The sequence below is a fragment of the Neolamprologus brichardi genome, chromosome 14 (assembly GCF_056152115.1).
Source record: "Neolamprologus brichardi isolate AB-2024 chromosome 14, ASM5615211v1, whole genome shotgun sequence".
Classification (NCBI taxonomy): domain Eukaryota; kingdom Metazoa; phylum Chordata; class Actinopteri; order Cichliformes; family Cichlidae; genus Neolamprologus; species Neolamprologus brichardi.
Genome location: NC_142117.1, coordinates 26417971 through 26442212, shown reverse-complemented (window position 1 = coordinate 26442212; position 24242 = coordinate 26417971). Strand labels below are relative to the sequence as shown.

The 24242-nt window shown below is 39.3% G+C and overlaps 3 protein-coding genes across 5 annotated transcripts; 1 reads left to right on the top strand and 2 right to left on the bottom strand.

Annotated features, from left to right (window-relative positions):
- Positions 1 to 3505: 3505 nt before the first annotated feature.
- LOC102783336 (extracellular calcium-sensing receptor-like) lies at positions 3506 to 7724 on the top strand. Its single transcript, XM_087851603.1, has 12 exons — positions 3506 to 3771; positions 3947 to 4188; positions 4306 to 4397; positions 4617 to 4796; positions 4928 to 5116; positions 5223 to 5469; positions 5551 to 5762; positions 5962 to 6171; positions 6274 to 6397; positions 6522 to 6715; positions 6941 to 7222; positions 7302 to 7724. Exons 1-12 carry the CDS (start codon positions 3506 to 3508, stop codon positions 7722 to 7724), a joined length of 2661 nt encoding a protein of 886 aa, XP_087707729.1.
- Positions 7725 to 8956: 1232 nt separating this feature from the next.
- Positions 8957 to 13011, bottom strand: LOC102783620 (extracellular calcium-sensing receptor-like). Of its 2 annotated transcripts, none has more exons than XM_087851601.1 (9): positions 12902 to 13011; positions 12328 to 12622; positions 12066 to 12152; positions 11517 to 11786; positions 11101 to 11307; positions 10734 to 11009; positions 10174 to 10401; positions 9954 to 10077; positions 8957 to 9867 (listed from the first exon to the last, which is right to left on the bottom strand). In XM_087851601.1, exons 1-9 carry the CDS (start codon positions 13009 to 13011, stop codon positions 8957 to 8959), a joined length of 2508 nt encoding a protein of 835 aa, XP_087707727.1. The 2 variants fall into 2 exon arrangements, with proteins under 2 accessions (XP_087707727.1, XP_087707728.1); XM_087851602.1 differs by having other exon boundaries at positions 10734 to 11000.
- Positions 13012 to 16905: 3894 nt separating this feature from the next.
- LOC148098934 (extracellular calcium-sensing receptor-like) lies at positions 16906 to 20948 on the bottom strand. Of its 2 annotated transcripts, none has more exons than XM_087851599.1 (9): positions 20839 to 20948; positions 20275 to 20569; positions 20019 to 20105; positions 19516 to 19785; positions 19101 to 19307; positions 18734 to 19009; positions 18122 to 18349; positions 17903 to 18026; positions 16906 to 17816 (listed from the first exon to the last, which is right to left on the bottom strand). In XM_087851599.1, exons 1-9 carry the CDS (start codon positions 20946 to 20948, stop codon positions 16906 to 16908), a joined length of 2508 nt encoding a protein of 835 aa, XP_087707725.1. The 2 variants fall into 2 exon arrangements, with proteins under 2 accessions (XP_087707725.1, XP_087707726.1); XM_087851600.1 differs by having other exon boundaries at positions 18734 to 19000.
- Between the last annotated feature and the right edge of the window lie 3294 nt (positions 20949 to 24242).

The following is a 24242-nucleotide window of genomic DNA, read 5'->3' as shown; positions in this document are numbered from 1 at the left end:
ATTACCATTATTTAAGATGGAGGTTCAGTGCTTCTCATCGCTGGATCATTGAGTAACCTGTGTTAGTGCAACCTTGGCAAACCCGTTTTCCCCCATGTGAATCTCTAGCTTGTTTTCTGATCGTGTTCTCCTGTTTATAGATACTCCTGGACCTGTTCCCGTTTCCTGTCCTTGGATTACCTGCAAGTGGCTGAGTGGCGAGGTGTGTGTGGAACGAGAGTGTGAGTGTCTCAAGAGGAATGTGGAGCTATTGAAGAGGAGCGTGACGTGTGTGTGGGATGCCACACCTGCTGCTCGTCAGTTATCTTCAGTTGCAGCTGATGGCTTCATCAGGAGAACTCTACTTAAGGGTCTGGGATCCTGCAGCAGCAGAGCAGAGACCTCCTGCAAGGATGTAACAACCTTCCTGCAAGCTGAAGAGGCACCCCGTGCCAGAGGTGCCCCCCCCGTGCATGCACCCCGCAACAACCCCAGAGACACACCAATCAGGACTCAAGCCCCCAAGGCCTGGCCAGATCCCATAACTGGAGGCTGAGCGCCCCCAGAACCCAAAGCCCCCAAACCCGCCCCGGACCCTGGGTGGGTCTCACAATTCAAATCCCAACATCGGGTTTTGAATAAATAAAAGATTTTTTAAATTAAATTTATGTATGCTGTATGCTTTTTGTTCATTCTTAAGTTTTAATTCTACATAAGAGCCAAAATAACAATTGAAATGAGGAAGGCACTGGAAAATGGCACTAAAAAACCAAGACAAAATTATCTGCCTTTCCAGAAAAAAACAGAAACTTCACAGAAGTACGTAAGGTTTGGTGAGGGTACAAAAACCTGTTTATCCTTTCCCTCCCAGTAGTGGTGTGCGATACTGCATATTTTGGTATTGATCTGATACCAAGTAAATACGGGCCAGTACTACCGATACCAATACCTATACTTTTCAATAAATAAGGTGGAATCGTCTTTGAATTGCTAAATCTCAATTAATTTTTATGACCTTAAGTGTTTTTTGTGATTTTTCCTTTTTTATCAATAAATAGTTAAAGCCCAAGACATAATTAGAACAAAGTTTATAATTAAATAAAAAATGCTTTATTATTGTGGCGGGCGTGGCCTGCGATGCCATGCAGGTGAGATGGACTCACCTGCATGGCATCTACAATCATGCCTCACTATCTTAAAACCTGTGCACTGCTTGTATTGTTGTTTTTGTTGGTGACGTGTACAGCTGGCAGTGGGAGAGCTGCATCCATTGAATGTGCTGTTACAGACACTGTGATTATTGTAAGAATAAATAATGCTGCGAAGCATGAAAATAGCATCGGGTCTGCCGTGGTGGTGATCAATTTTTATCAATTTTTTTATTTATTTATTTTTTATTTTAGAAAAATCTTGAAGTGGACACAAACCAGTAAACAAATTAAAACAAATAAGTACTGCTGAGAAACTATAATACAAAAATGACAATAAAATTCTCAACAACAGAAACAGCTGGTGAAAATATAATATGTAATATAATAAAATATAATATGTAAACAACTTAACAACCCCCTAAAGTGTCAAGTCACATCACGTGACAGCGCAACATAAATCAAATCAAACAAATCAAACATCTGATTTGTTTGATTCGTCTGATTTGCTCCTGTGTCAGCTCTGCGCTGACACAGGAGCAAATCAGACAACACAGGAGCATCGAGTCCAGCGACCTGGCTGTTTTGTCTTTGTCGAAAGCCCAGCATTGCAAACAACAACGGAACCTAAAGAATCAATCTCACCAGGGTAGTATTGATCCAATACCGATGCCGACTTGGTATCAATAGAATCGATATTTGGATCGATCTGCTCACCACTACCTCCCAGGCTTCTATACTTCTGATTGGCCAACATTATGTTTTTAGCGTTTACATGTGGACGAAGATATTTTTTCAAAACTGCACGTGTGGATGGGATTTTTTTTAAAACTCAAATGGAAAATCTCGGTTATCAAAAATACCCGTGTACGTGTGGATGTAGCCTGAGTGCAGAGTTAAAAGCTGGGGTGGGGCTTTGTGTTGGGGTCTGACAGACACAGGCCGTCCAGTTGGTTCTATGCAGCAGACAGTCCCACAGTGGCGCTTGAGGGATTGAGAAAGAAACACTTCTCTAACAGACTGAAACTTTGCAATCAGGGAATGAGAAACAGGAGGAGACACAGCTGGGGAAAATTGGAGCTGAGGAGACTAAGAGAAGTAAAACAGAATACAATAACCTGAGACACTGACCTTCAAAATAAAACAGGAACTCACACATACAAAGAAACACAGACTTTATACAGAGGAAACACACAGGCAGGGATGACTAACACTAAACTGAGGAGGAACCGAACCGAACCGAACGAGCTAGAAATCACAACTAGAATAAACAATAATAGAAAACACAAAACGCTGGGTCAGATAACCCAGGACCATGACAATGTTAGTGTGTGTACAAAAAAATTGTATCAATAGTCCTTTAGCTATCAGTGTTAATGATATCTCCATTTTGTAAAGAACAAATACATAAATAACAAAAACAAAAAAAACAAAATTACAGAATGAACAGCCTTTTTGTATCCATTATCTGCATTATTTGTAATTCAAAGTTAAATTGATCTTCACCTTGGCTAATATTTTGTCAATTCACTAGTCTTGTCCCTGATTTGTCATCATTTAATCAATATGTGGCAATCAGTAAGGTTGGTAAATATCCACATAACTTTGCGTTGATCACAGATTACAATAAATGATAAAGGAGCATACTAAGTTAAATGAGGTTGTTAAAGGTGGTTGGACCTCTACATTCACAATGTAAAGGTTTTAGCTGGAACAGTTTTTCAAAGCCATGAAGTTAAATTAACATTCTTATGTATTTATGGAATAAAGTTGTGACTCTTAATGACTTAAACATCCTTAAGCATTTGATTATTTTGCATGAAATGTGCATTTGTACTCATATATTTTATCTCTTGATACCTCCATTAAAGCAATTGGGAACTATAGTATTTCAGGGGAAGCTTTTCAGTCCAAATATGAAAATAATACATGATCACTACAGAAGTAATAAAGAGATAATTTTAAAAGATGACCAAATACTATATATACCACACCTACATACACATCCTAACTCCACATCTTCTATCTGCAAGGCATAATGATCACTCGTACTGTCGTGTCACGTCTTGAGAGGACTGATTTGGGAGTATATGTGTCGTCATGTTCACCTGCTCACCAAAAGGCCCTGCCTCTATATAAAGTGCCCTCATCTGCAGTTCATCCACTCCAAGGAGGAGGATGGATGTCAGCAGCCAACTGATGTTATAGCTGGTGTATGAAAATACACATTTTTAAATTGTACAGTTTGTTATATTTGGGGCTTTAGTCTAATCTGATAGTTTCATTCTAGGAACTGTTTATGGACACTGATTGAACTCATGAAAATAAACCAAATTGAGTGTACTGTACATTTCTAAATGTCTAGAACAGCTGCATCTATGTCTTGGTTTTCCTGGCTCTTCATTGTGTGGTCCAGGTCATCCCAATCTTTGCTGCTTCTGTGGCTTGTGGGAAGAGAACTGGGAATCCGGGATGGACTTCTGTGTGATCAGATGTTGACATGTTCTCGTTGGGGTACACCAAGTAGCCAGGGTCTCTTTCAAGATGGAGATGTAATTATTGGTGGTCTTTTTCCTCTTCATTATCAGCCTCCAGTTATAGACCATGACTTCACTAAGCTGCCACGCTACAATCCATGTACTGGGTAAAACTCTACGTTACAGAGAATATTTTGATTACTGTAGAATGAGAGCATATATAGACATAACATAAGAGTAATTACTGTGTTTTGCTGGTTGATTTGTACTTGCAGTTTTACAGAAATTATTCAAACAAAATTCACTAATTTATATTTTATCATTTTATCTCCCCCCTCTCAGTTTAGAATATGTTCCACTGCAGTACATATATGCTATGGTGTTTGCACTGGAGGAAATCAATCATAGTACAATGCTCCTACAAGGAATCAAGCTGGGCTATCATATTTTTGACAGCTGTGGGCGCCCACCATGGGCTCTCCAGTCAGCACTGTCACTCGTTGGTGGAGACAACACCAGCTGCAACTCTACAAACCCTCCAGATTATTCTAGTGGGCATGGAGAAGAAATTAAAGACAGGAGGGGTAACTCATTCATTGATCAGAAAACATACAAAAAGTCTGTCAGCAATTTTGCTTTCTACTTTTTCTACTCCTGCTACAAGATGTTGTTTAATTAAATCAATAATTTCTATTTTTCAGGTGGTCAATCTGTCCCCATGATTATTGGTGGTGCTTCATCCATAACAAGCCAAATACTCTCCACAGTGCTGGGGCCACTCTCCATACCTTTCGTGAGTTTTGTTTTGAATGCACCATAAAAACTGTATATGAGCTTTTTTGTTTGTCTTTAGATAAGTGGAGCCATCTTTTACTTGAATTTATATCTTTTACTCAAAGAAATATTCATGCTTTTTTATGACAGTGGAGAAACTGATTTTTTTTTAAACAGAAACAAAAACTTTATAAGATGCAGGTTTTTATGTTTGTGTGTGTGTGTATGTGTCTTTCAGATCAGCTATCTATCCACCTGTCCTTGTCTCAGTGACAGGCTCCAGTATCCAAATTTCTTCAGAACAATCCCCAGTGATATTTACCAAGCACGTGCCGTTGCCCAGCTTGTTATACGCTTCAACTGGACTTGGGTTGGAGCAGTTGTAGCAAACAATAACTATGGCTACATGGCAGTAAAGGTATTTGCATCTTTTATTTCAGTCATTTAGACTACTCAGCCATATCTCTAAAATATACAGTAATAAGTACATTATATAACTACATTTACAATGTGATAAAGTAATAGGCTTCTTTCACCTGTATATGTCAGGTATTTCAGGAGGAGATTCAGGGAGCAGGTGTCTGCCTGGCATTTGTAGAGACTCTCCAAAGGGAAAATATCATTAGTGATGCCAGACGAGCAGCCCTCACAATTCAAGCTTCAACTGCAAGGGTGATTTTGATCTTCACCTGGTATACAGATGTGAGGGAATTGTTCCTGCAACTTGCGAAACTGAATGTGAGAAGCTGTAATGCCTATCGCATATAATGCATGTTGAAAAAAAGTTAGAGATTATATTTAAAAACAAAATAAACTTTAAAATAATTTTCCTTTTGCTTATTAGGTGACTGATAGACAGTTTTTGGCCAGTGAGGCTTGGAGCACTAGTGGGGATCTGGTCCAAAATTCAGTTACAAGCAAAGTGGCAAACGGTGTTCTTGGTGTTGCCACTAGAAGTTCAGCTATACCTGGATTTGAAAGTTATCTCCGACGTTTACACCCAATTCACCATCCAGATGATGAGTTCTTAAGAGAATTCTGGGAAGTGGAGTTTGGGTGTAGTCTTCATTTATCTTCCTCCTCAATGCCCAGTTCTCCTGTCTCCACGCTAAAGTCTAACCATAAATCAAATATTTTAACTTCAAATCCTCCTGTTATGTCTGATCAGAAAGCTTCACTATCACATTGCAATGGGTCGGAGTCTCTGAAAAAAGTGCAGAATCTCTTTACAGATGCATCCCAGCTAAGGGTGACATATAATGTCTACCTTGCTGTTTATGCTGCAGCTCATGCCCTCCACAGCCTTCTCTGCCCCATTAAAGACAGCCCTTCTGAAAACAACATCTCCACCTGCTCCTCTCCAAAACAAATCAAGGCCACTGAGGTAAAGTAATCATGAATATCATCCTTTCCCTAAAAAATTTAATAAAAATCCATGTTGCATTCTTTAGACACTGAACAGGGTTTTGGTCCGACCCATGAGTACCCACAATGCTGTAATTACAACATTTTCATATGTTTCAGTATTGCACTTATCATTGAACTCTAATAACTCTAGTTTCACGATTGTTATAATTTTACAGCTTTTGCAGCACTTGCAAGAAGTGAACTTCACCACACCACAAGATGAAACATTTTACTTTCAAGGAGCCGATATTCCAGCAAAGTATGACCTTGTTAACTGGCAGAAAATGCCTGATGGGACACTAAAAATTGCTTTGATTGGTCAAGTGGATGGGTTTGCTCTCCATCTTAATGAATCAGCTATTCAGTGGATCACAGGATTTAATCGGGTATTTTATATGAAAATAATGTAAACTGTAATTTGTGCATTTCTTGCTCTTAACTAGAATACACATATTGTGCTTAAAAATAAGTGTTGGCTTATTATTTAGGTGCCTATTTCGGTGTGCAGTGAGATCTGCCCCCCAGGGACCAGAAAGGTCAGCAGGAAAGGAAAACCTCTCTGCTGCTTTGACTGTATTCCATGTGCTGCAGGAGAGATAAGCAATAAAACTGGTAATGGAATTACAATCTAAACCCCTCCTTGTAAATCCATTTGATTTAAAGTCATGTACTTCTGTTGTTCTTGTTTGATTTTCCTTTCTCTTCTTCTTTCCTTCTCCACTCTTTTTACTGTTAGGTTCCCTTGACTGTGAGCGTTGTCCCCTAGAGCTCTGGTCTAATGCTAAACGTACTGCCTGCATCCCTCGCCAGCTTGACTTTCTTGCCTTTAATGAGACTTTGGGAATTACTCTTACTACAGCAGCTGTGACCGGTGTCACTGTGACAACAGTTGTCTTTGTGGTTTTCCTTCACTACCGTCACACACCTGTGGTGAGAAAGAAATGTTCACAAAATTATAATGTACATTTTAAAGAAAACATCGTGTGCAGTTGGCAAGTGCAGTTTTTTTGTTGTTAGGTTTTATTTGACATCTCATGTCAGTTTTTTCTTCAAGATTCAATAATTGACAAAATATTAAAACAACAGAATTATTCCACATATGGCTGATATTATCTGTGTCACTACTTTTATAAAGCTGCACTTTATTAATTTTAGGTGAGGGCTAACAATTCAGAGCTGAGTTTCCTGCTTCTTGTGTCAATCAAGCTCTGCTTCCTGTGCTCGCTCGTGTTCATTGGTCGTCCATCAGTCTGGTCTTGTCGGTTCCAGCAGGCAGCTTTTGGGATCAGCTTTGTGCTTTGTGTGTCCTGCCTGAAAGTCAAGACCATTGTGGTTCTGGCAGCATTTCGCTCAGCTCGGCCTGGTGCTGAAGCCTTGATTAGATGGTTTGGTCCAGGCCAACAGAGAGGAAGTATCTGCCTTCTTACATGCATACAGGTCATACAGATGTCCTGTTTTGAATTTTTAAGTCTTTGTATTTTTACATCTGTCTAAAAACATTTTATTTTTCATATAGATTATCATCTGTACCATATGGCTATCCCTCATCCCCCCCGTGCCTCGACAAGATCTGGGTTTTCAAGGTTCAAAGGTCACTCTGGAGTGTGCCATGGTTTCTGTGGTGGGATTTTGTCTGATTTTGGGCTACATTGGCCTGCTGGCCTGCACCAGTCTCATATTAGCCTTTTTTGCTAGGAAACTTCCTGATAATTTCAATGAGGCCAAACTTATCACTTTCAGTATGCTGATTTTCTGTGCTGTTTGGGTGGCTTTTGTGCCTGCTTACCTTAGCTCTCCTGGTAAATACACTGTTGCTGTGGAAGTTTTTGCCATCCTGGCTTCTAGCTATGGTTTACTTTTCTGTATTTTTGCTCCGAAGTGTTTCATCATTCTTTTGAGGCCTGAGAGAAACACCAAGAAATATATGATGGCCAGGTAGCAAAAGTAAATTAACAAAATATGACAAATAATTATTATTTATCTGTTTATCTATATCATCACTTCATCTTTATGTATTTATCTTTGTTTGTTGTTAAATTAATAGAAAAACCTTGATTCACTTTATCCAGAACTAAGAATGATCATGCAAAGTTTTAATATATTATTGCAAATGTATATACCATGTGACTGTAGTTTTATAGACAAACCTTCGACGAAAACAAAACACCACCCATATTAACTTATCGTGTCAATGTGAAAACGATTTACAGTTTTAATATAATATTGCTGTATCTGACATTAATTAATAAATGTGTTTTAAAATAATTTTTAAGGAACTACTTCTATGCTTTTATATGGTATAAAAATTAATTAATTTAATTTTTGACCTTACAATATGAACTACCATGAGATGGCTCTTTTTTAAATTGTAACTCACTGTAATTCAATTTCTTGGTAAAGATCAAACACAATTCACGTTTTAAGAGATGCTAAAAAGTAAAAAGTAAAAAAAAGGTGTAGGATTCTATATGATCTCTCTGGGAAGGCAAAATATGAAGCTGACGAACCCTCTAGTAAAATGTACAGATTGTGGAAACAAAAGATACTCCACAGGTTGAATTTCCTTTTTACCCATTACCATCAGTATTTGCAGCTTCACAAACATAGCTACAGGTCTCTTTTTGTAAATGTGTGTCTGTGTTTAGAGAATTCATTATTTCATACTCTCAGTAATCCAATTTGCCATAATATCATTCAGAGAATTATTTAAACTTCATGTCTAATTCACAAGAGCCTAACATAATCATTAAAACATCCATTCATATTACTGTAAGGATCCCAGTAAGCAATATTACCAAAGAAGATGGTGTGTAAACCTGGAAGACATCTGTACAGAACTTCCTTGCACAATGCTTCATGTGCTACTGTGTTTTACATCATATACCACAAAAATGGCTGAAGCACAAAATTAAAGCTTAGTTTATTAAAAGAATTATAATTACATTTAACTTACATGATAGATCAATTTTGACAATGAAGTGTAACACAGTCAGTCAGTTATATTTGAAAAGATTTATTTAAAAGTAAGAAAAGAGGAAAAAGAGTAAATAACTATCATTTAGATTTCTCAAGAGGTTTTTAATATTTACATTTATTATTTTTATTAATATATTTTATTTTCTGATTTACTGCACAGAAAATAAAGATGTTTTTAACATAAATAAAAACATTTTATGACACAATCCCACGGCCCATAACAGCCTTCTTTGTGTTCATCTCTGGTCTCAACAGGATTATGTAACATTTCGGTCCAAACAGTGTGATCAAGAGTCCAAAACTTGAAGCAAGAATGGCAAATACCTCCACTGCATCTGCAAGATTTCCTGGTGAGCTGATATAAGCAGGAACAAAGGCCACCCACACAGCACAGAAGATCAGCATGCTGAATGTGATGAACTTGGCCTCATTAAAACTATCAGGGAGATTCCTCACCAGAAATGCAATTAAAAAACTGAGGACAGCCAGTATGCCAATATAACCCAATAACACTGCAAAACCAACAGTGGACCCAACTGCACACTCATATACTATCTTGTCATTGTGGTATTGGGTGTTCTTATGTGGAGTTGGAGAGGAAGAGACAAGCCAGGTAGTACAGATGGCTGCCTGAATAGATGTAAGAAACAGAACTGTTCCTCTCTGTTGCATAGCACCAAACCACTTCAGACTGGCTCCCCCTCCTGGCTTGGAGGCTTTGAACACAGCCAGAACAACCATGGTTTTTACCAGAATGCATGAGACACAAAGCACAAAGCTGATGCCAAATGCTGCATGCCTCATTTGGCATGTCCACATCCTGGGTCGTCCGATGAACAAAAGTGAACACAGGAAACACAACTTAAGTGACACTAATAGCTGGAAACTAAGTTCTGAATTGCTGGCACGTACTATAGGTGTTCTGCGATGGCAGATAAAGATCCCCAGAACAACAGCACATATAAATGTTCCCAGTAAGGAGATTGCTGTCAAACAAATACCCAAAGGGTCATGATAGGAGAGAAACTCTGTTTTCCTAAGAACACAGTGGTCACGCTGTGGGTTTGACCAAAAATCCTCTGGACAACTGGTGCACTCCAAGGAGTCTGACAAAAAGGGGTTGATGTTTAAATGCATCTTATATTTCACAGAAATTAAATCAAATGTGTCATACAGAAAGACAAAGACCTACTGCTCTTGTTAGTGATCTTTCCCTCAGAACAAGGGATGCAGTCAAAACAGCATTTGGGCTCTCTCTTCCTTCTCACCATGTGGGTACCAGGAGGACAACTCTCACTGCATACTGATCGAGGTGGCTATTGGACATAAAAAAATAAATATTTATAACCTGCTACAATTCTATATACTGTAAATGTCATAAAAGGTATTTGTCAAATAAAAACATATCTAACCTGGTTGGATTCAAAGTTCCAGAAGATTTTGCCTTCATCAAGTGTGAGTTCTTCACCTTTTAAAGCTGACCTTTTAACCTCACCCACTTTCTGAATTTTAGTGCTTCCATCAGGGAGCCACAACGTGTTAATAACATCATAAATTGGTACTACATCACCATTCTTATCAAATGACACTTGATCGCCAAATGGAGTGGTAAAGTTCACTCTTTCCATGTAATAAACAAGCTGTTTAAAAGGAATGTATAATAAGTAAATTACTTTTTGCTCCGAAACTAATTATAGAACGAATGATTTATTCATAGATGGTGTGTAAAATGATATCACATCTGCCATGGCTCCAGTAACTTTACAGTGCAAACAGATGCAATTTTTCAGTTCAGTAATATAATATTATATCTATGGTACCTACATATATAAAGTCATTTTTATCTAAGTCTCAATCAACCAAGGCACATTACTAATAATCCTGTATAAAAGTTAATGACCTGAAGTTAATGAAGTTCTGAAAACATGCAAAAACAATTTATCCAAAGGTGGAGTGTACAATGATACCACACCTGCCAAGGCTCCAGTGATTGCAAAGAGGCACAGCTGTTCCCACTGAAAGGCCCTCTTCCTGGCTTGCACCGCAGCATGTCATCAAGGGAATACGCCAGTGCATAAACAGCTTTGTACACATTATACTCAGGCCGCAGGTTGGAAATGTCCAAGTACTCATTGTCCACATTTCCTAGATCTTCCTGTCCAGTGCATAGTGCACCTCCACCTTCCAGCCAGCCTGCTGGAGCTGGAGCAAATCTGCACTGAAATGTAAATTCCCAAAACTGATTCACCTGAAATATTTTGAAAAATGTTTGTTACACATTATGAAAATATATAATTGTTGTGACACACACACACATAGTAAAAGTGTCCAAGTCTCACCAAGCTAATTCCGTAGCTACTGTTGTGATGTAGATCAGGATGTATTTTTAACAGGAATTCCCTGAGCCCTGGTATTTCTCCTCGATGAATGGTGATACCCAGTGTACCACCCAGGTATGGCATAAAGTGAGGTGTTTGGAGCACAGCAGATTCTGTCCAGGCTTCACTGGCTATCCACTGAAGGCCTGTCACATTTTGCCTTACTACCTGGGAATTAGATTAGACCAAATCTATGAAGTAATATTGAACCTCCAACTTCTTTACTGAAACAGTTTTTGATCTTTAAAATTAATTCTGAATGATTATTTTTCTGTATTCATTTCTGTACTGACAATGATATGTGTTTTACACAATTATGAACTATAATTATGAAGACCTCTGTAACTAGTAATTATTAAAGTGTTTTAAAGCGAAACCTCATCCATAAGGTGCATCATGCGACTAGGATCTTCAAAGACAATGACAACTCGAGCTGTAGAGGTTTTCATCACATCAACAATCCTCCGAAGTTCATCTGTGTCTTTGTCCCAGGGTAAAACCTCAGTGTAGGCCAGGCAACCTTCACCAGACACACTCAGCTCAAACTGAAAGGATCTGGCTGCATGAAGTCCATAATCATTATTACTGATCAGCAGACCTGCCCAAGTCCAGCCAAAATGCTTTAGAATCTGGTTCATTGCACGTACCTAAGTGAATACAGATTAAAGTGTAAGTGCATTGAAAAAAAGAAACAAAACAAAATTTCTGTGCATTATCTGTCTGTCAGTGTCCACAGAACAGCATTTAAATATAATTGCAATTTAGCTTTATTCTCTGAGACAATACAGAAACGAAATAGAGCATAATTCTCAAAACTAATTATATTATTATTTTTAATATTTTCATATCTGTCTGTGTTCTTCTTTTACACAGATATTGAAACAGATTTTTGTTTTTCCATTTTAATTTTGATGACAAATTTTCACCTGGAAAGTATCACTTGGGATCGTTCTAAAGAAGGATGGATACTTTTGACGGTCATTCAGGCAGGAACATGTGGCAAAATAACTCACCTGTGAAAGATATAGACTGCATATGTACATTGTAGAGCTATCCATGTAGAGATATCTTAACTTTGTCATCATGACTGCATTATTTTTTTTTTTTTATTTCATAAAATGGTTTTACATTTTCAATTAAATCAATGCAATCCAAGAAAACTGTTACATAGTCAAGCAGAAAACTTACCATAGGTACTCTGTACAAACCTAAGACGTTGGAGATTGCAATAGAAATTGTAGAGGAGGGATCACCCACAATCCCTACGACTGGAGGATTTCCAACACATGTATCATCTACTACAATTTGATCCTCTTGACCACTGGCTAATGACAATGCTCCACGGAATCCAATTCCAAGTTCAAAGCAGTTATCATAAAGAGTGTATCCCAGAGTCACATTTGGTAGCAGGTTTGAGTTTCTGTTGATCTCATCAATAGCAAAGGCCATGGTTTGTGCGAGCTTAAATCCTAGGACATACACACTAAAACAAGAAAAGGTTGATTACTAAAAAGTATAATACAATACAAATTTTTAAAATATAGGAAAATGAGCACAGTCTGAAAATGTTGCAAAAAGAATAATATTATAAACAATCAAGGAAAGTGAATAACAATTAAAGACATATATTAATGAAAATACATTTTAAAAAAGAAGATGTTTTGTCTAGTTATTTCAGATATAAAATACATATTCATATTGGGATTAGGTTTGATGGTTTTCTTTTTCTGTTTTTTTCATTCTGTTTCCCTGTCCTTGTTACCCATGGCAAGTAGGCTGTTGTGGCTGCGAGGTAAAAGACAGATCAGGAACACTTGAAAAGAAATGGACTTCAAACAGTCCACCCAGAACCACATCTCCAGTTTTGTGCATCTCATTTAGATGAAACTGTCCCTGCAGCTGACAGGACAAAGAAAACTGAGGAGTGGGTAGAGCAGAAGAAACACAGGAATACAGCAAAACAACCACGACTAAATTGTTTTGCAAAGATGAACACATGACAGCTTTCTGAAATGTTGAGATCAGTCATTAAGTTTTATTGTTTGCCCTTTCCTTTTATTGACACACTGTGTTGTTTAATCTTGCACACCACCCATTAGGGAAGAGGGAGGAGTTAACTTTTCATTTGAGATTGCTTTGTATCCAGGCAAACTCAGGGAACACTGTGATTAAATTAGTCATGAGTAATAACTCACTGAAGAATTGTCACAGTATAGTTGTTCAGTAGTCAGTAGTTGTTTCCGTGTGCATATCAAGTGACACAAAAGACAAATAGCAAAAATAACATATCATAATTCATGTACATCAAAGTTCATGTGTAATGTCTCAACAACATCATATTAAAAACTTCAGTCCATATTTGAGTTGAAAGAAAAAACAAAATTTTTGAGGGGACGATAAAAAATATAACTCCGCTAGACCAGTTAGTTGATGTCCTAGGCCCTCTCGCTAGCCATCTCTCGCCCACTGTAAGAAACCTCGGAGTGTTCCTGGATGGCTCTTTTAAACTTGAGAAACAGGTGTCCACTGTGGTAAAAAACAGCTTTTTTGCATCAGATTTCCAAAGCAAAGCCGTTCCTTCCTTTAAAGGACCTTGAAAAGCTTATCCACGCATTTATTACATCCAGATTGGACTACTGTAACTCCCTCTACTCGGGCCTCCGACACTCTTCTCTTTGTCGGCTTCAGTTAATTCAAAATGCAGCTGCGCGTCTTTTAACAGGTACGAGAATCCATGAACACATAACTCCAATTTTAGCCAAATTACATTGGCTCCCTGTTAAATATCACATAGATTTTAAAATTATTTTGTTCACTTTTAATATTCTGAATAATTTAGCGCCCAGCTATCTTTCTGAACTACTCCACTTATACAATCCCAACAGAGCACTTAGGTCGTCCAATCACAGGCTCCTAACACAACCTAGGTCTTGAATGAAGTCGAGAGGTGACCGGGCCTTTGCATCCGTGGCACCTAGGCTCTGGAATAACCTCCCTGTTCATATTCGTACTGCCGAGTCTATCCAGTCTTTTAAATCACGTCTTAAAACTTATTTTTTTACTTTGGCTTTTGATTCTGTCTAGTTGGCTGGTCTAGCTTGTTGTGTTGTTACCTATTGTTTGTTGTCCTCTTTTATTGTTTGTTTTAATTGTATCATGATTTTACTGACTGTGAAGCACTATGGTCAACACTGTTGTTTTAATATGTGCTATATAAATAAATATTGATTTGATTTGATTTGAACAAAAACAAAGTCGCATGAGCATGGGCGGGACATAAAGCTGCAAAGGGCAAAAGGAAACTAGAAAACTTAGTGGATGGGGAAGATTGTGCTGAGTATAATTGAAGGACAGCCAAAGAGAACAGCCCAAATGAGAAACTAGACAGTGAAAATTTTCAGGGCTAATGCATGAATGCAAAACACGGGACAAGCAGATCTTCTGTATTCGAAGTGAAACCCCACCACCTGAGTCCCGATGACCAAGCTATTTACCCTATCTCTAAGGGAGACCCAGGCACCCTTTGAAGGAAACTCATTTCCACAGCTTATATCCACAACCCTTATTTGATCACTACCCAGAGTTCATGGCCATAGGTAAGGGATGTAATGTAAAATGACCTGTAAATTAAAAACTTGCTCAGCTCTCTCTTTACCGCAACAGACTGGTACAGTGTCTGTTCAATTTCCCCAAATCTGTGAATAAATCTCAGGCTCCACTTTCCCCAAACTTGTGAACCAAACTGTTGAAGGGACAACAAATTACTTATTTGATCACTACCCAGAGTTTGTGGCCACAGTTGAATAGTTGTAATCCAAATCTAAGTTGTAATCTAAATTGACCTGTAAATTAAAAACTTAGCTCAGATTGTACAGTGCCTGTATCATTGCACATGTTTCCCAAATCCATCAGTGAATCTCATGCTCCACTTTCCCCAAACTCGTGAACAAGACCCTCACTTTCTCAAACATCCTTGAGAGGATAAAGAGCTTGTCCAGTTTCACAGCCTGGATGAAAACCTCATTGTTCCTCCTGAATCAGAGGTTCAACTAAGAGATAAACCCTGCAGTGTCCTTCACAGTGTTGTGATCCCTCAGCTCAGCTCCATTCAAATGTGAAGAAAAAGGCCTAAAATCCAGCCTTTGTGGTAATGTAAGATAGTCCTGTCACAGAGTTTAATGCATGTGCTTTTGGTGATAGTTATTCCTTCTTTAATCAAATAAAGGATCTAATCAAAATATAATCGAGAAGAAATCAACACTCTATCCAGCTGTTTTTGTCTGAGTGTCAGGCTCGAGCATTCAATTTTTTTCAGAATACTCCCTGATTATATTTACAAAGCATCTGCTGTTGCCCAGCTTACTATGTGCTTCAACTGGACTTGTGTTGGATTAGTTCTGGCTTTTTGCCCCCAGACATCAATTTTAGAGATTGTGTCGTGCAGGTAGGCAAGGGCTGAGCTAGCATTAGCGTCTGGTGGTAAGTAGGCTGCTGTTATTAGGACTGCAGGCAGTTCTCTGGGCAAGTAGAAGGGTCTGCACATGACAGACATTGCCTCTATGCCTGGGGAGCAGACTGTGGTGATGATCTTAGTGTTTGTGCACCAGTTGTTATGTGTGTAAATGCACAATCCTCCTCCTCTGCTTTTCCCCGCTGTAGTCTTTCTGTCACTGCGGTGCATTGTGTGACCTGATAGCTGCATCGAGGCGTCGGGAATTCCCTATTGTAGCCATGTATCTGTGACAACCAGGACACAACAGTTGCGTACAAGTTGCTGTGCAGTGAGAAGTAGGTTCAGTTCGTCTATTTTTTTGATGACCAACCGTGCGTTGGTCAGGAAGATGCTTGGGAGCTGTAGTTTGAAAGGCTGCTTCTTTATCGTAGCTAGCAGGCCCGAACGGCACTCCTGCTTTTGTTTGCGTTCCTTCCGCCACCTGCATTTCTGTGGATTCTTATTTCTTGGCAATAAGAATCCACAGAGCGCCGAATTTTCTCACTATCTCCAGGAGTATGCTGTGCATCCTCTGATAATCACTGGTAATGGGGATCTGGCTGTTGCATCGAATGTTGCATAATTCCAGATGGCTGTAGGTAAATTTGGCTTTACAGTAAGAAAAACAAAAGAAAAAGAAATGTGGAGAAAAGAAAAAGAAAAGCACCTAAGTGGAGAGCATAGAGCCGCTGCATCTGTGCGCGCCGCCATCTTGCACTACTCCCAGTTCTCAATGGGAGATAAACTCTCTGGATGACACGCTTCTTACAGTCTGTTTGGAGAGACCTTCTAGGAAACTGTTGGAGAACCTTGTATGTCGGGGAGCCTGGAATTGTCACTATAGTTATGTTTTGATTGTAGCACATTTTGAAATGGAAACAAACTGCACTGAAGAAAGTTGAGAGTTGAAAGTTGAGACCTGTATTAGTTGTTTTCTTGAAATGATCAGCATGGTTTTGATCACGATCAGTTCAAGACAGACCAAATATACAAAAATATAGATTAGAACTGCTAAATGAATTCAAGTTGAAAGCGTAGTTTATTAAAAGAGTTTCAATTACATTTAATTTAAATTTTACAGTGGAGTGTAACAAAGTCAATGCTTCTCTTTGAAAAGTCTGTTTTTTTGTATGTAAACTGCAATTTAAAAGAACAACAACAAAAACGACTAAATAACTGTCTTTAATATTTAACATTTGTTCATTTTAATTGTTTATTTAATTTTTGGTCAATAGAGTGCGGAAAATTTTTTTTTTTGACTTGAACTGAAAGTTTTATGACACAATTCCACGGCCCATAACAGCTTTCTTTGTGTTCATCTCCGGTCTCAACAGGATTATGTAACATTTGGGGCCAAACAGTGTGATTAAGAGTCCAAAACTTGAAGCAAGAATGGCAAATACCTCTACTGCATCTGCAAGATTTCCTGGTGAGCTGATATAAGCAGGAACAAAGGCCACCCACACAGCACAGAAGATCAGCATGCTGAATGTGATGAGCTTGGCCTCATTAAAACTATCAGGGAGATTCCTCACCAGGAAAGCAATTAGAAAACTGAGGACAGCCAGCACACCAATATAGCCCAATAACACTGCAAAACCAACAGTGGACCCAACTGCACACTCATACACTATCTTGTCATTGTGGTATTGGGTGTTCTTATGTGGAGTTGGAGAGGAAGAGACAAGCCAGGTAGTACAGATGGCTGCCTGAATAGATGTAAGAAACAGAACTGTTCCTCTCTGCTGCATAGCACCAAACCACTTCAGACTGGCTCCCCCTCCTGGCTTGGAGGCTTTGAACACAGCCAGAACAACCATGGTTTTTACTAAGATGCATGAGACACACAGCACAAAGCTGATGCCAAATGCTGCGTGTCTGAGTTGGCATGTCCACAGCCTGGGTCGTCCAATAAACAGCAACGAACAAAGGAAACATAACTTAAGTGACACTAATAGCTGGAAACTAAGTTCTGAATTGCTGGCACGTACTATAGGTGTTCTGCGATGGCAGATAAAGATCCCCAGAACAACAGCACATATAAATGTTCCCAGTAAGGAGATTGCTGTCAAACAAATACCCAAAGGGTCATGATAGGAGAGAAACTCTGTTTTCCTAAGAACACAGTGGTCACGCTGTGGGTTTGACCAAAAATCCTCTGGACAACTGGTACACTCCAAGGAGTCTGACAAAGAAGGGTTGATGTTGAAATGCATGCTATATTTCACAGAAATTAAATCAAATATATGATACAGAAAGACAAAGACCTACTGCTCTTGTTAGTGATCTTTCCCTCAGAACAAGGGATGCAGTCAAAACAGCATTCGGGCTCTCCCTTCCTTCTCACCATGTGGGTACCAGGAGGACAACTCTCACTGCATACTGATCGAGGTGGCTATTGGACATGAAAAATAAACATTTATTGCCTGCTACAATTCTATATACTGTAAATGTCATAAAAGGTATTTGTCAAATAAAAACACATCTAACCTGTTTGGATTCAAAGTTCCAGAAGATTTTGCCTTCATCAAGTGTGAGTTCTTCACCTTTTAAAGTTGACCTTTTAACCTCACCCACTTTCTGAATTTTAATGTTTCCATCAGGGAGCCACAAGGCGTTAATAACATCATAAATTGGTACTATATCACCATTCTCGTCAAATGACACTCGATCGCCAAATGGAGTGGTGAAGTTCACTCTTTCCATGTAATAAACAAGCTGTTTAAAAGGAATGTATAATAAGTAAATTACTTTCTGCTCCGAAACTAATTATAGAACGAATGATTTATTCATAGATGGAGTATAAAATGATATCACATCTGCCATGGCTCCAGTAACTTTACAGTGCAAACAGTTGCAATTTTTCAGTTCAGTAATCAAATATAATATTATATCTATGCTACCTACATATATAAAGTCATTTTTATCTAAGTCTCAATCAACCAAGGCACATTACTAATAATCCTGTACAGAAGTTAATGACCTCCATGACTTAAATAACTTAACTACTTTTGCTCACAAGTATGGCAAATCCCTTTTCAGAAAGTCTGAAAGCATGCAAAAACAATGTGTTCAAAGGTGGAGTGTACAATGACAACACACCTGCCAAGGCTCCAGTGACTGCAAAGAGGCACAGCTGTTCCCACTGAAAGGTCCTCTTCCTGGCTTGCACCGCAGCATGTCATCAAGGGAATATGCCAGTGCATAAACAGCTTTGTACACATTATACTCAGTTCGTAGGTTGGAAATGTCCAAGTACTCATTGTCCACATTTCCTAGATCTTCCTGTCCAGTGCATAGTGCACCTCCACCTTCCAGCCAGCCTGCTGGAGCTGGAGCAAATCTGCACTGAAATGTAAATTCCCAAAACTGATTCACCTGAAATATTTTGAAAAATGTTTATTACACATTATGAAAATATATAATTGTTGTGACACACACACACACAGTACAAATGTTCAAGTCTCACCAAGCTATTTCCGTAGCTACTGTTGTGATGTAGATCAGGATGTATTTGCAACAGAAAATCCCTGAGCCCTGGTATCTCTCCTTGACGAATGGTGATACCAAGTATACCACCCAGGTATGGCATAAAGTGAGGTGTTTGGAGCACAACAGATTCTATCAAGGACACGGTGGCTATCCACTGTAGACCTGTCACATTTTGCCTTACTACCTGTGAATTAAATTAGACCAAGTCTATGAAGTAATACTGAACCTCCAACTTCTTTACTGAAACAGTTTTTGATCTTTAAAATGAATTCTGAATTATTACATTTTTGTACTCATTTCTGTACTGACAATGATACGTAATACGTGTTTTACACAATATAATTATGAAGACCTCTGTAACTACTAATCATTAAAGTGTTTTAAAGTGAAACCTCATCTATAAGGTGTATCATGCGTCCAGGATGTTCAAAGATAATGACAACTCGAGCTGTAGAGGTTTTCATCACATCAACAATCCTCCGGAATTCATCTGTGTCTTTGTCCCAGGGTAAAAGCTCAGTGTAGGCCAGGCAACCTTCACCAGACACACTCAGCTCAGACTGAAAGTATCTGGCTGCATGAAGCCCATGATCATCATCAGTGACAAGCAGACCTGCCCAAGTCCAGCCAAAATGCTTTAGAATCTGAATCATTGCACGTACCTAAGTGAATACAGATTAAAGTGTAAGTGCACTGAAAAGAAAAGAAAAACTTTAAATATAATTGCAATTTAGCTTTATTTTTTGACACAATACAGAAACGAAATAGAGCATAATTCTCAAAACTAAGTATATTATTATTTCTAATATTTTCATATCTTTCTTTGTTCTTCTTTTACACAGATATTGAAACAGACTTTTGCGTTTCCATTTTAATTTTGATGACAAATTTTTACCTGGAAAGCATCACTTGGGATTGTTCTAAAGAAGGATGGATACTTTTGACGGTCACTCAGGCAGGAACACGTGGCATAATAACTCACCTGTGAAAGACACAGACTATATATTCGGGAGCTATCCATGTAGAGATATCTTTACTTTGTCATCATGACTGCATTATTAGTATTTTTTTTTTTCATAAAATGGTTTTACATTTTCAATTAAATCAACGTAATCCAAGAAAACTGTTACATGGTCAAGCAGAAAACTTACCATAGGTACTCTGTACAAGCCTAAGACGTTGGAGATGGCAATAGAATTTGTAGAGGTCGAATCACCCACAATCCCTATGACTGGAGGATTTCCAACACATGTATCATGTACTACAATTTGATCCTCTTGACCACTGGCTAATGACAATGCTCCACGGAATCCAATTCCAAGTTCAAGGCAGTTATCATAAAGAGTGTATCCCAGAGTCACATTTGGTAGCAGGTTTGTGTTTCTGTTGATCTCATCAATAGCAAACGCCATGGTTAGTGCGGACTTAAATCCTAGGACATACACACTAAGACAAGAAAATTTTAATTACTAATATGTATAATACAACACAGGTTTTAAATTACAAGGAAACAAGTGCCTTTTGAAAAAGTTGCAAAAGTAGAAATATTATAAACAATTAAGGATACTGAATAACAAAGACATATATTAAGAAAAAAATGAAAAAGAAGACAAATTGTGTAGTTATTTCAGATACAAAATACATATTTATACTGGCACTAAGTTTGACAGTTTTCTTATTGTATTTTTTTCATTCTGTTTCCCTTTCATAGTTACCCATGGCAAGTAGGCTGTTGTGGCTGCGAGGTAAAAGACAGATCAGGAACACTTGAAAAGAAATGGACTTGAAACAGTCCACCCAGAATCACATCTCCAGTTTTGTGCATCTCATTTAGATGAAACTGTCCCTGCAGCTGACAGGAGAAAGAAACCTGAAGAGTGGATAGAGTCGAAAAAACACAGGAACACAGCAAAACAACCACGACTAAATTGTTTCGCAAAGATGAGCACATGGCAGCTTTCTGAATTGTTGAGATCAGTCATTAGGTTTTATTCTTTGCCATTCCCTTTTATTGACTTACTGTGTTGTTTAATCTTGCACACCACCCATCAGGGAAGAAGGCGGAGTATACTTTTCATTTGAGATTGCTTTGTATCCAGGCAAACTCAGGGAACACTGTGAGTAAATTAGTCATCAGTAATAACTCACTGAAGAATTATCAGAGTAACAGGTGTTTCTGTGTGCATATCAAGTGACACAAAAGAAGAATAGCAAAAATAACATAACATTATTCATGTACAGCAAAGTTAACGTGGAATGTACAACAGAATCATATTAAAAACTCCAGTCCATATTTGATTTAAAAGAGAGGAACAACAACTTACTTATTTGATCACTACCCAGAGTTCATGGCCACAGTTGAATAGTTGTAATCTAAATCTAAGTTGTAATCTAAATTGACCTGTAAATTAAAAATTTAGCTCAGACTGTACAGTGCCTGTATCATTGCACGTTTCCCAAATCCATCAGTTTCCCCAAACTCGTGAACAAGATCCTAAGACATTTAAATTCCTTCAATTGGGGTAGTAATTTGTCCCAGATGGAGTTTGCATTCCACCTTTTCCGGCTGAGAACTATGGTCTCTGACTTGGGGGTGCTGATTTTTACACTTGGCCGCAAACCACTCCAATGCAAGTTGGAAGTCACCACTTGATTTAGCAAACAGTAACACATCATCTGCAAAAAGTAAAGATGAAATCTTGAGGCCATCATAGTGGAGAACATCCACCAGCCTGGACAGACCAAGATATTCTGTCCACACTTGTCCACTTTCTCAAACATCCTTGAGAGGATAAAGAGCTTGTCCAGTTTCACAGCCTGGATGAAAACCTCATTGTTCCTCCTGAATCAGAGGTTCAACTAAGAGATAAATCCTGCAGTGTCCTTCACAGTGTCATGATCCCTCAGCTCAGCTCCATTCAAATGTGAAGAAAAAGGCCTGAAATCCAGCCTTTGTGGTAATGTAAGATAGTCCTGTCACAGAGTTTAATGCATGTGCTTTTGGTGATAGTTATTCCTTCTTTAATCAAATAAGGGTTCTAATCAAAATATAATCAAAAAGAAATCAACACTCTATCCAGCTGTTTTTGTCTGAGTGTCAGGCTCGAGCACCATTCGGAGAGGCTATGGAAAAAGACTTTCGGACTGCCTCAAAGAGATTCTAGCAAACCGTCAGGAGACTCAGGATACACATACAAGGTCCTAAATTATCAGTCCCCATTTTATCTTAATGACCTTATAGTACCAAATCACTCCATTAGGGCAATATGTCTGTGAAGGTTCTCAGTCATCCAGGTCATCGTATTCAAAGGAGCTTGCAAAGAAAAGCGTCTGGACTTCTTTAAGTTACTTGAAGACGTTTCACCTCTCATCCGAGAGGCTTCTTCAGTTCTAAGGTCAAATGGTGGGGAGTCCCAGATATAACCCTAGTGGGAGTGTCCCCCCACAGAGGGACAAAAGGACCCCCTGATGATCCTCTAATCGCCTGAGCCAAGGTGTGGAACTGGGTGTGGGTCCCAATCAGCCAGAGTTTCGGGTGAGTTCATTGTGAAACCTGGCCCCACCTTATCATGCGAATTCCTGAGGTCAGATGGCCCAGGGTGTGAGTGGGCGTTAAGGCGTCTGGGAAGGGATCTCAAAACTGGATTATAGATGGCAGAGAGTTGGTGTCGTAAACCACCGCCTCTGTTCAAAGATGGTCGCTCACAGTGGACATAGATGGCTTCTTTCACTCCTCTTTCAAACCATCTGTCCTCTCTGTCCAAAATGTGAACATTGGCATCCTCGAAAGAGTGTCCTTTATCCTTAAGATGCAGATGGACCGCTGAGTCTTGTCCTGTGGAGGTCGCTCTTCTGTGTTGTGCCATGCGCTTGTGAAGTGGCTGTTTGGTCTCTCCAATGTAGAGGTCTGGGCATTCCTCGCTGCACTGTACGGCATACACCACATTGTTAAGTCTGTGTTTTGGCGTTTTGTCTTTCGGGTGAACCAGTTTTTGTCTGAGTGTGTTGCTGGGTCTGAAGTATACCGGGATGTCATGCTTGGAGAAAACCCTCCTGAGTTTCTCTGATACACCGGCTACATAGGGGATGACAATGTTGTTGCGCCTGTCCTTCTTATCCTCCCTCGCTGGTGTCTGATCTTCTTTTCTGTGCCTCTTTGCTGACTTTAAAAACGCCCATTTCGGATAGCCGCACGTTTTGAGTGCTTCCTTTACATGTGTGTGTTCCTTCTTTTTCCCTTCAGGCTTAGAGGGAACATGTTCTGCCCGGTGGTGTAGGGTCCTAATTACTCCAAGTTTGTGTTCCAGAGGGTGATGGGAGTCAAACAGGAGGTACTGGTCCGTGTGTGTGGGCTTCCGGTAAACTTCGATGTTGAGGTTGCCATTCTCTTCAATGTGCACAGCGCAGTCCAGGAAAGGCAAACAGTCATCCTTCGTGTCTTCCCTGGTGAACTTGATGTTTTTATCCACAGCGTTGATGTGCGCAGTGAAGGATTCCACTTCTTGTGTCTTGATTTTGACCCAGGTGTCGTCTACATATCTGTACCAGTGGCTGGGTACTCTTCCTTTGAAAGAGCCAAGAGCCTTCCTTTCCACTTCCTCCATGTAAAGGTTGGCTACAAAAGGTGACACGGGGGAGCCCATGGCACAGCCATGTTTTTGTCTGTAATAGCCTTCGTTGTATTTGAAATATGTGGTGGTGAGGCAGAGGTCTAACAGTGTGCAAATCTGATCGGGTGTGAAGTTGGTCCTGTCCTCCAAGGAGTTGTCTTCTTGTAGTCGTTTTCTGACAGTCTCCACTGCCTCCGTGGTGGGTATGCACGTGAAGAGAGAGACTACATCAAAGGACACTATGGTTTCATCTGGATCCAGGGTAAGTTTCTGGACCTTGTCAGTGAAGTCGGTGGAGTTCTTGATGTGGTGTGGGGTGTTCCCCACGAGAGGAGCAAGGATGGTAGCAAGGTGTTTTGCAATGTTATAAGTGGCTGAGTTTATGCTACTGACTATGGGTCTGAGTGGGACAGCTTCCTTGTGGATTTTTGGAAGTCCGTAAATGCAGGGTATGGCATCCCCTGGGTAAAGGCGGTGATAAGTAAGGCGGTCAATGATTTTGTCCTTTT